At 43.2% G+C, this 10,795-nt stretch overlaps 2 protein-coding genes across 3 annotated transcripts in view; one reads left to right on the forward strand and one right to left on the reverse strand.

Annotated features, from left to right (window-relative positions):
- Positions 1-5,562, forward strand: part of LOC118429062 (2,5-dichloro-2,5-cyclohexadiene-1,4-diol dehydrogenase-like) — a 15,949-nt gene extending 10,387 nt beyond the window's left edge. The window contains exons 1-2 of one of the 2 annotated variants that reach the window (XM_035839415.1): positions 926-1,010; positions 4,574-5,562. In XM_035839415.1, the coding sequence (XP_035695308.1) occupies positions 4,590-5,402 (813 nt within the window). In that variant the 5' untranslated portion in view covers positions 926-1,010; positions 4,574-4,589 and the 3' untranslated portion in view covers positions 5,403-5,562. Of the gene's footprint in view, positions 1-925; positions 1,011-4,573 lie in introns of those variants that run through there. The other variant, XM_035839414.1, reaches the window with a different exon arrangement.
- A 142-nt stretch (positions 5,563-5,704) lies between these two features.
- LOC118429060 (inter-alpha-trypsin inhibitor heavy chain H4-like) overlaps positions 5,705-10,795 on the reverse strand; it is a 13,246-nt gene continuing 8,155 nt past the window's right edge. Inside the window, exons 6-12 of the mRNA XM_035839412.1 lie at positions 10,486-10,649; positions 10,180-10,329; positions 9,874-10,009; positions 9,263-9,514; positions 8,558-8,688; positions 7,977-8,132; positions 5,705-7,243 (exon numbers count right to left, since the gene is read on the reverse strand). Of these exons, the coding sequence (XP_035695305.1) occupies positions 6,887-7,243; positions 7,977-8,132; positions 8,558-8,688; positions 9,263-9,514; positions 9,874-10,009; positions 10,180-10,329; positions 10,486-10,649 (1,346 nt within the window). The 3' untranslated portion in view covers positions 5,705-6,886. The remainder of the gene's footprint in view (positions 7,244-7,976; positions 8,133-8,557; positions 8,689-9,262; positions 9,515-9,873; positions 10,010-10,179; positions 10,330-10,485; positions 10,650-10,795) is intronic.

The following is a 10,795-nucleotide window of genomic DNA, read 5'->3' on the forward strand; positions in this document are numbered from 1 at the left end:
AAGTACCCGCAGAATTGACAACAATACCTAAATAACAATAGTTTGTCACTATTTCAACAGGATTGTTCTTATACATGAAATACACATCTTTTGGTATACGACCACCCTTAGTGAAAACAATTATTTTTGTTTTCCTAAGGTTCACATTTAGGTGCCATGTTTGACAGTATTCTTCTAGTCTATTCAAAGAACATTGTAGACCTTGCTTGGATTCAGACAAAAGAACTAAATCATCTGCATACAATAGACAAGAGACACGATTACTGTACAAAGTTGGAGGGTTACAAATATCAATATCAAAGACAGATGTAATATCACTTAAAAATAAATTGAATAAAGTTGGGCTTAAATTACATCCCTGTCTGACACCACAGTTTGTGACAAAAGGTTCAGTCAGACCTTGACTATATTTCACACGATTTGTGGTTTTTGAGTACATGTCTTTGATGGTTCGAAGAAAGTTGCCCTGTATACCTAATTTGTTTAATTTGTAAATGAGGTCATTTCTCCAGACGGAGTCGAACATGCAAAGAGACGAGAATTTTTACTTAGATACTTGCTAACCAAAGTACTTAACACGAAGAGATTATCCCTCCCTGCTCTTGCCAGCCGTTGCTCCCGTTTTCAGAAAAACGTACATGGCGAACGTGGCCTCCCCAAAAAACGTACGGACAAATAACACGTACGGCGGGTTGTGACCTTAGCTTAACAAGCCATCTGTATTACTGTTCAAGAGTGATATAGAACAGGGCTCTTTAAAACAAACAAGAACTCTATTTAAGATTTACCTGAGGTTTGAATACACCTGCTTTAAGAAACTCAATACGCTCGACTTCTGTGAGTTGGAACAATGGCGTCCCGGAATGCTGGACTTCGTACACCTGACCGATACTTGACCCATGTACGTCACAGCTAGTCGGTACACTAGTGCACGTGGGGCGCCATTCTTCCAAAACACACACCTGATAACTCGAGATCCAGCCTTCTTGAATTCCTCCTTCAAAACCAAGGTGAACCTTAGAGTCTTGTTACGTAGTTTCAGTGATACGTCAACGCCATCCCGCCATTTTTCGGACCACTGTTGGTACATTTAATTGAAAGTTCTTTGCAAATTCTTGCCCTTGGGGGCAAATTGTATGCAACATAAAATGGTACAGACTGTGTATAAACAATGTAGCATGTGTCTACTTTAGTCTAAAAGCTAACTCTAAATTCTGGGTTATCTGCTGGTTCGGCTTCTTTTTCGAAGACAGTACAAGATTATTGTTGATGCTTGTTTTAACAGGTGTTTGTAATTCCGCAAAACCGGTAAACCGCGTTTTGGCGTGACACATTAGTTTCAGACAGGAAATATATTGAACTAGAAAGGCCGACATTTGCTTGGGTGCAAATACAGCATATTTCAGCCATACCCATTCCCACGCAACATTGGACTGTTCCAAGTCACCCCTGCGCAAAAATGCAAAATTTTAACTGTAAGTTATCCCCAAAAGAGAAATAATATTGTGAATTGATTCCAGGTCAAAACAGAGCTTGTCCAATATGCCCCGGGCCCATATGGAAGAATATAATCTTCCACAGGAGCGCCTAGGCATAACTGGTTTTTAGAATTGCGGCAACTCCTATTTTTCCGAGAGTGAAAAAAAAACGCATCTTCCATTCAGAAAATTTTCATCATGAAATTACATGACGCCATTCAACAATTTCCACTTCGATAACTAGGTCTAAGTACCGTCATAATCTCTTTGTGATGTGGGTACATTTATTATTGCAATGAACTTTTTTTAAGCAAGTAGGGCATACGTTTTAATAATTGTCAGGTGCAGGTACTGTGTAGTAGGAGTGTTGTTGTTTTTTTTTCAAGCTAAAAACTTCTTCTTGTTTTGTATGAGCCATTACATAAACGGAGACGCCTCGAAATTTTACAAGAATTTTACCACTCTGTCGCTTCATTTCTTTTCTGAAAGATCCCAGGACCAACAAGTTAATTTGATTTTGCTTTATCTATATATTTCATTTTCCTTCGAATTCTTTGTTAAGTATATACCCCTGCATACCACTGTTAAATTGTTTTACTTTGTATGCAATCAGCCATCGGACGTAATCTTGTCTGAGTGTTATAATTTCCTGCTCGTAGCGTGCGAGACCTGGAGGATAGGTGTTTCTACTTTGTTCGGGGGTTTCTTTTCGGAGGTCAGTGGTGATACTCTGGTACTGAGAGTGTTTTATTGGGCTCAAACTCTGGCAGTTTAAAGTTACTTACAATTTGAATGTACAAAGTTTACGTCAAAAAAGAACAACAACAACACTAGAAATACCTACATTTGTTCGGGAAAAAATACATGCATTCTCGCCACTGTCAAACTTACGTATCAAAACTAAACGCAAGCCGTCCAATTTTCCCTGTCCAAATCTGCCGAAAATGATTGATAGTGCTATGCGGAATGTTGGTAAATTCATCGACACTAACGTTCAATGCACGCGTACCGTCCGCTACCGCTCAAATGACCCTGTCTGAACTCCAAATCCTCGCAAACTACAATTTCAAACCCGGCAAAGGGGACCATATGGCCACTGTAAGGCTGTAATATGCATCTGTTTGTGTATATACGGGATTGCAAGGCCCCGCTTATGAATATTAACTAGCATTCGCCTTTCTCGTCGCTGATTGGCTGGCGTCCATAAAGTAATTATCTCTCGCTCTCCCCAGACCGCCGGCACCTGGCACGTGTGGGCTCTGGGGTCACTGGAGTTCACGGCAGGAAGCCGAAAGAAAACCAATTTCCCCTCAGAAAAGCGCTGAAATTAAGCATTTTAAAGTAGTTTATGCCCAAAATTTTACTTGGATCATTTTACCAACTATCTAATGCCTATCTACACCAAATTTAAGGTCATTCCATTGTAATTCAAGGGAACAGGGGGCCACAATATACCGTTTTGGTCAAAACATGACCTTTAAACTTCAATAAAATCATTTTAGAGGCAGATATGAAAAAAATGAGAAAACAGCACCTCGGTATTGACCCACTCTACCCTTGTGCCAAATTTCAGGTCATTCGGTCACGGAACGACGGAGATGAATCGCTTTGAAGATTTGACAGGAGAAAGAAAGAAAGAAAGAAAGAAACATTACGAATACAATATATTTCACCATACCATATATGGTATGGCTGAAATATAATAAAAGTTTTATTGGCAAGTTCCTGCCTGGAGGCTAATTGCAAGTACATGGGGGAAACATAGGAGACATACATGTGACAATGGATAGTGATAAACATTATTGTAACTAGAAAGGCCGACATTTGCTTAGGTGCAAATACAGCATATTTCAGCCATACCCATTCCCATGCAAGCAACATTGGACTGTTCCAAGTCACCCCTGCCGAAAAATGGAACATTTTAACAGTAACCTATCCTCAAAAGGGAACTAATATTGTGAATTGATTCCAGGTCAAAACGGAGCTTGCCCAAAATGCCCGGGCCCATATGGAAGAATATACTCTTCCACAGGAGCTCCTATGCATAACTAATTGGTTATTAGAATCGCAGCAGCTCCTATTTTTCTGAAAGATTTGACAGAAGAAAGAAGAAGAAAGAAGAAACATTACGAATACAATATATTTCACCATACCTATGGTATGGCTGAAATATAAAAAGAGGCTACTCGAATCCTAGTGATGCCTATTTCTAAACAGGCTGGGTTTGACTTCCCCTGAGGAAGACGAAAAGCCCCACTTTTCTACAATTTCTGGGTCCTGCGACTTTAAGAAGAAAGTGGCTTTCTGTTCGTCTGTGAATTTGGGGAAGTTTCGATATGTTTCACAGTGTGGCCTCTCTAAACAAAGTGATTCTTTTGGTTTGGTTAAATGAACACTTGGAAATAAAATGTGTTTCGTCTTCTACTGCTTTAGATGTACAGTACTTACAAGCTGCGTTAGACAGGACTTTAAGATTTGTTCCAATCAAACCGAGATAGATCTTCACTGCTTAGGATTAGTGTGATGGGTTCTTTAACCTTTTTTAGGTGGGGATTTCCTTAAACACGACACCCGCCCGTCTAGGTGGAGTGAAGAAGTAGGTGTAAAATGCCTTTCCCAATGGCACAACATAGGGGCCTGCTAGGGATTTAAACTCAATTCTAAGTCAACGACAAGACCACCTTTGTATGTCAACATTTTTGACAATGGTTTCAGTTGCACGGAATCGTGTGCTATAAAGATCCTTTGACAGTATATTGGCGGAAGCACCCATGTAAATAAATCACCAAGACAGGGGTAAATTTTGAAACGTGCCCGTGGCGAAAGAATTTCTGATCCGTACAAACTGTACGTGATACCGATGGTCAGAAACCAGCAACAATTTGAAAAGAAATCTATAGAAAGTCCTTTGAGTTAACGTTGGTTGGAAAGGGCTTTGTGAAGGTCGATGTTTAGTTTAGCCTTTGAATTCCATACCACAATTTGCATGTCGACATAGCGTCGGTATCGATTCCTTCAGAATGCAAGTCTATTAATGCTGTAAAATAATATTTAAAAATTCCCTCAAGCAATAATAGTAACATTCTGTTTTCTAGGCATCCATCTGTAACCATGGCTACCTCCACCCGGAAGCCCGTTGCCCTGGTAACGGGAGGCGGGAGCGGCATCGGCCGTGCCACGGCGGTCAGGTTTGCTGAACTCGGGTACAGCTGTGTGGTGGCTGATATCGACGAGCAGAGCGCCAAGGAGACACTGAGCATGCTCCAAACTCCGGGCATCGCCGTCCAGGTGGACGTTACCATGACGACAAGCGTGGAAGCCATGGTAACCGCGGCGGTTCAGCGCTTCGGGCGGATCGACTGCGCCTTTAACGGCGCCGGGATCCTGGGAGCTTCGGCACGGATCGTGGAGTCGCCCGAGGACGCGTTCGACCGCGTCATGGACGTGAACGTGAAGGGCGTGTGGCTGTGTCTGAAGTACGAGATCGCCCAGATGCTGCAGCAGGAGCCCGTCGTGAGCGACCCGGCTAGATGGGCCGACAAGCCGGACGTGTGCCGCTTCCGCGGGGTGCGGGGCAGCATCGTCAACGCCAGCAGCCATGCAGGTGTGAACCCCTTCCTGTACCACAGCCCCTACTGTGCGTCCAAGTGGGCGGTCCTTGGTCTGACTCAGACCGCCGCAATAGAGTACGCCAAGGACGGGATACGCGTGAACGCCGTCTGTCCATATGTTACAGCTACTCCCATGTTAACGCTCCTGAAGGAGCAGTCACCACCAGATATTCAGCACATGCTAGACGCCACAGGTCACCCTTTGGGTCGCCATGCAGCTCCCGAGGAGGTTGCGGAGGCCGTGTGCTGGCTCTGCAGCGACGCCTGCCCGTTCACTACGGGAGAGCACTTGAAAATCTCAGGTGGACTGTGAAGGGTGATGGGTTACAAAACCGAAATTTCCTTATCCCAGCATCTTTTCAATCTGAGCCTCCCTAAAGGTGGTATCTCACTGCACTTGGGGCACCGGTGCGTCACCGCGGGGTTCGAAAGATTACCTATGGAATTTCAGAGATAAAGAACGACTTTTCTTATGTTTTGTGTACACTGTTGTCTTCTATATCATACTTTTACGTATTGCGCAATATCTAAATTATAAATTATAAAAAAACAGCGACTATCACACACCAGCGCCGTAGTGAACGAATCCTGCTGTGCCGCACCGGTTCCTCGAATGCAGTGAGACACCACCTTGAGTCCTCAGCCGGTCAGCCTTTCTCTGTCTTTTTCACTCCCCCAAAAAAAGAACAACGTTTTTGTCTACCAGAGTCTAAAACATTATACCAGCCTGATTGTAACATGCCTTTACATAAAATTAATTTTCGAGTCACTGTTACCATTTCTTATTCAATCATTTTTCTCTTTTTTTTTTCAAAATTGCATGAGTGCCTGTAGGTGCTAGGTGTTGTGACAAACTTATTAAAAAGAACAAACCAACCAACACACAAAGAGCTTGTCTGTTGAGTTTAATTCCTACCCTATTTAGTCATCCATATATATATATATAAGTTATATATATAGAAGGACGCCAAGCCAGATTCGATTGTGCTCGTAAGTGTCGTGTTGTATGTCTTGCTATACTTGAACCACAATGCAAACTACAATATACCAGGCTAAATACAATGGCCTATACAATGGTCTGGTTATGATTACGGTTAACACAGAGATACGGCTATACTACATGTACACAGTTACTACAATGGAGCTACAAGATGGATGTCTGCTTACCTCAACCCATGGCTGCTAACTGAGACAGTTTGAATCTTGCCCCACGCTTAACTATTCTCAAAAGCTAGTCTACTATTGGTTGCTATTTCCAGTTTGTTCTTAATATGGTTTGATCACATGATCTACTTCTAAATATGGGCTGAACCTCCTTACATAACTAACTTCACATGTGGTTTGGATTTATCCGACAAGTACAGTACTCTATCTATCCTCACTGTTACAATATACTAGGTAAGCGTGAAATATAATTTTTGTGTGAATTTCTTGGTTTATTCCTTACTATCAATATTAGCATGAAAGGTCATCTGAGTTTGTGCATCATCAATATCATCAATATTGTTAATTTCTCGCTGTTTCTGTCTCGACGTTTTCTCATTAGCAAAATATCAGGCAACGGACTTGCCGATAGTAGGGAATTCAAGGCAGGAAATAAGAACCTATTCTGGGACCTTCGACCTGACTTCCTGTCCCAAACGTGCCTGGCAACTTTGAACCCGGCTAACCTTCCCATCCTGCCAATCTCCGGCTACACCATTTTCCGCCGCACATCCTGCCACTCTACAATATTCATTCAAGAAACTACGGACAGGCACCAACACAAACAAACACACCGAAAACAATACCCCCGTCTTACGGAGGTAACAAAGCATAGACAATAGCTGACGCGACGACCCAAAATGGCCACGGCCTGCAACTGGTCGCACCACTTCCATAAGAACCAAAACCACTTCCAGGAGAACCAAAGGATTGAACCAAATCATCGAACATTTTGTTAGTAGGGCGCCCCCTTCTTTTGTTCTGAAGAACAACCATAGACGTGAGAGGGGTGACAAAGTTGTACTCTAAGGACATGTTAAGAGCGCGTTCCTTCAGTTTGTTTTGTTGTTCCTCTTCTGTCGCAGTACGCTCTTTCTTCAGTAGGTCTTTGATGGTGAGGTAGGCCCAAAGGCGCTCCACGAACCCCTCAGGCGCGGCCAGTGAGGCTAACTGCAATGAATAAAATAGGGAGGGGAATGTGTTAGTACACTCCTATCGGTATATGTTAAAGCTTAAAGGAGCCCTAACTCCACCCCAGACAGATTTACCAGTGGCATAAGATAGTATCAAAGCTGGCTAAGGAGTACAGCCGGCCTAAGGGAGTCATCAGCCTCTGGTAGCCAAACACAGTCCTAGGCCGGCTTCAGTTCTCTGGCAGCTTTTGATACTATCTTATGGTACCGTAGGATCTGCTTGGATATTACAAGAAAGGTTTTTCCAATGGCCTATGCATCAATGAATATATTTATCAGCCACAAGCTTTTGAAGAATTCCGTTGTAGTGATACTTACAAGCCCCGTGCAGACCACACCTACTAGTATATTGTTTCTCTATTACTCCTACTGTCTGCCACCTACACAACTTTTGTTCATTTGCCAGTTGTACTCTTCTTCCATCCTATGCCTTATGATTTGCGTGAATATTTTTGTCATACATGTGGGCGATAAGTGTACAAAAAATCAAATGATGATAAGATGTTTCTTACGAGTACGAATGCGCGGACAATATGTCAAAGGTGCGAGTAATATATCAAAGGTGAAGGACCCTATGACATAGACAAAATAGGTCTGGTCATTGTTATGTAAATCGACACAATGGTCGATGCGAGAACTAGACATTCATCTTTGACATACTCTTCACAATTCCTGTCGCTGCGCATGCGCACTCGGAATATATCACACACCTGAAAATCCTCCACCAATGAAAGCGCATCCTGTGCTCCATTCCCCGTCACAGTCACGTGGAGGTTGCTAGGCGGGGCTCCAGGGAAACGCCCGGCAACCACTACCTCAGAGCCGTTAAAGTAGTTTGAAAAGGCCGTCTGCGTGACGTCGGCAACCTAGGTATAGATTCAGCAATTTAAGTTACATACTGTACATTTCATGTCAATTCTTTATATCTATGTATATATTTTTTGGCTAGTAAAATTGCGCCATCTTTGCGAATTTTCGCCAAACCCTTGCGGTCACACTGGCCTGTCACGCAACTGCGTATGAAGTCCAGATAAGCAGGTTATATAAAAATTTGAAGATTATGTCGCCTCTGAAAAGTACAATTATAAAAGATGCATAAAAAACGACGTCTATGTGTGTCTAATGACGTTCTCAAATATGGGACCCCGGCCCTGCCCACAAATAGCCTGGTAGCTGCAGGTTGTCCCATGGGGCCACGTACGGGGCACTCCAGAAAGTGCAAAAAACAACAACCCGTAAACTATCCGACCGTGCCCCTTTTTCAAATCATTGTAACCGTAGCATTACTCACCTGAAGTGCGGGGTTGCCTGCTTGGCTGTACCCCATGTTGACGTCTATCATCAGGGGTTTGGCCACCTCGTCAAAGAAGCTCGTCAGTTGGAGTTCACCATCGTCGTCTGGATAGATTCGTCTGGCGAACCCTAAAATGTACAAGTAGTTGTCAATCAACCTTTACACTCTTGGAATATTGGGTTTAGCCTTATATGGACGTCTCCTGCTCATGAGGTTTGACTTTTTAAGTACAGTCCAACCTGCCCAAGCGACCACCTCTTCTTAGCGACCACTTGGCCATTACGACCGACTTTTCTCGGTCCCGAAAATTTTCCACATTGACGTAAGCATTAAGCGATCTCTTCACAACGACCACCTGGCCAACGCCACCGCCAAAAAATGGGACCAAATCCGTGCCCATAACGACCGCGTCATCGATTTGATGTTGTGAGTCGATACTCTTCTAACCGACCACCTGACCAAATCGACCGGGTGGTCGTTAGGACTCAAGAATTAACCTGTACGGTGTATAACTAAACGCATTGACTTGTCTGTAGTCACGGATGACCCCTCTCCGATAACTAAACCTATCCTCTCAAATTTTACGTTAGAATATGTAACATTGCAGAGATGCGATTTAAATTATTTGTAGAGATTCTGTGTTTGCGAAAAAAAGCCTTCAACTTCTTTTTGAAAACCACTATGGCTGGTTGTGGCCCTTACCTCCATTTTGCAGTGCAAGTCTTTCCAGGAATTCGAACGAGACGTCGTATCCGAAACCGAGACAGAAGAGGGCGTGGTTTCCCGCCAGGGAGTCACGTGCGTTTGCGATGATGTGATTGGTGTTCGTCACACCACCCGTGGGTTGGCCGTCCGTCAGTAAAACTATCATGGAGGCATGACTGTCATGGCGGGAACGGAGCTCTGGGTCCAACAGGACAGAGGCTTCCAGGATGGCGTCGTTGATGTTCGTTCCTTGCAGAACGAAAAGCGTGTTAGTTTTCTTTCGCGACGCCTCAGGGGCTGAGCCGTCAGTATAGTACTGCGATTCGGTTGCCAAACAATCTAAACATGCCAAGCGTGCTTTCCCTTATGGATTCGTTTCTTTGCAACACCTTCATTTTTATTACAATTTTTGTCTTTTTTTATAATCAAGTCATTGCCCAAACTCCGGAGCGCATTTATATATATTATTCCAAATAGGTCATGTTGTGCATTGAAATATCTTACAAATAAAGCGTGAACTACAAATTAACATGACCTCTTTGTGAGACCTTGACTCCTAAAAGTAACTATCAAATTGTTTCAACTTCGCTATGTTACACCTGACGTACCTCCATGTGCTGCCATGCTGGTAACGTAAGTGTCAGCGGCCCTGATATTTTCCTGATTTGCCACCTGCAGTTCCGACTTCCACCGCTTGGTGCGGCTAGAGAACGTCACGATGTTGAAGAAGTCCATTTCTCGAAGCTAGTAGAGGGGGAGGTATAACCATAATAAACCACAAAAAAACTTCCCAATTGTTATACCTGGATAACTGTAACGTTAGTAATACTAAAGTAGTACAAGTATATAAGGCAGATTTGCATGAACTACTAGAGGTAAGTAGCTTCTCTTATAAAAAAAAATAAATTGCTTGCCTCATCCAAGATGACTGTCATGGCCTCCTTAGTCTGACGTATCTTGTCCCCGCTCATGGATCCACTGACGTCAATCACAAAGATCACATTCTTGGGCATGACTGGTAAACCGGTCGGTGCGAAGTAGTGTACAAAGTAGTCCCCGTATACCTGCGCAAAACAACGAAATCAAATTGTCATTCAAGTTTGTAATTCATAGAAATTCTTCTGTCCTGAACTATTCCAAAATGCTGAAAATAAATGTATGTCGATGTATATTTTTTTCATATTATGTTACATAATATTTGCGCTTTAGAACTATCTTACTTGAATGAACCCGATCTGTTGCTGGCGAATGACGTCATACTGCACGACGAAATCTCCCATGATGCCCTGGGTAGACATGGCGGCCTGTTCTTGCTCGGACGGCGAGTATGTGACGGTGTAATGTTCAGGACTCGCACGTGACACAGTCGCACTGGACAACTCGTCTGCTCAAAGCAACAAGCAATGTGCATCGTAAATAGATCGACAACAGACTTCTTTGCAAACAGTTTTTTTTGTAATAGATAGATGATGGGCGTGGCTTGATTATGTGAAATAGGGTTGCCCCACCCACAAGGGGTTCCTTAACACC

The sequence above is a fragment of the Branchiostoma floridae genome, chromosome 13 (assembly GCF_000003815.2).
Source record: "Branchiostoma floridae strain S238N-H82 chromosome 13, Bfl_VNyyK, whole genome shotgun sequence".
NCBI lineage: Eukaryota > Metazoa > Chordata > Leptocardii > Amphioxiformes > Branchiostomatidae > Branchiostoma > Branchiostoma floridae.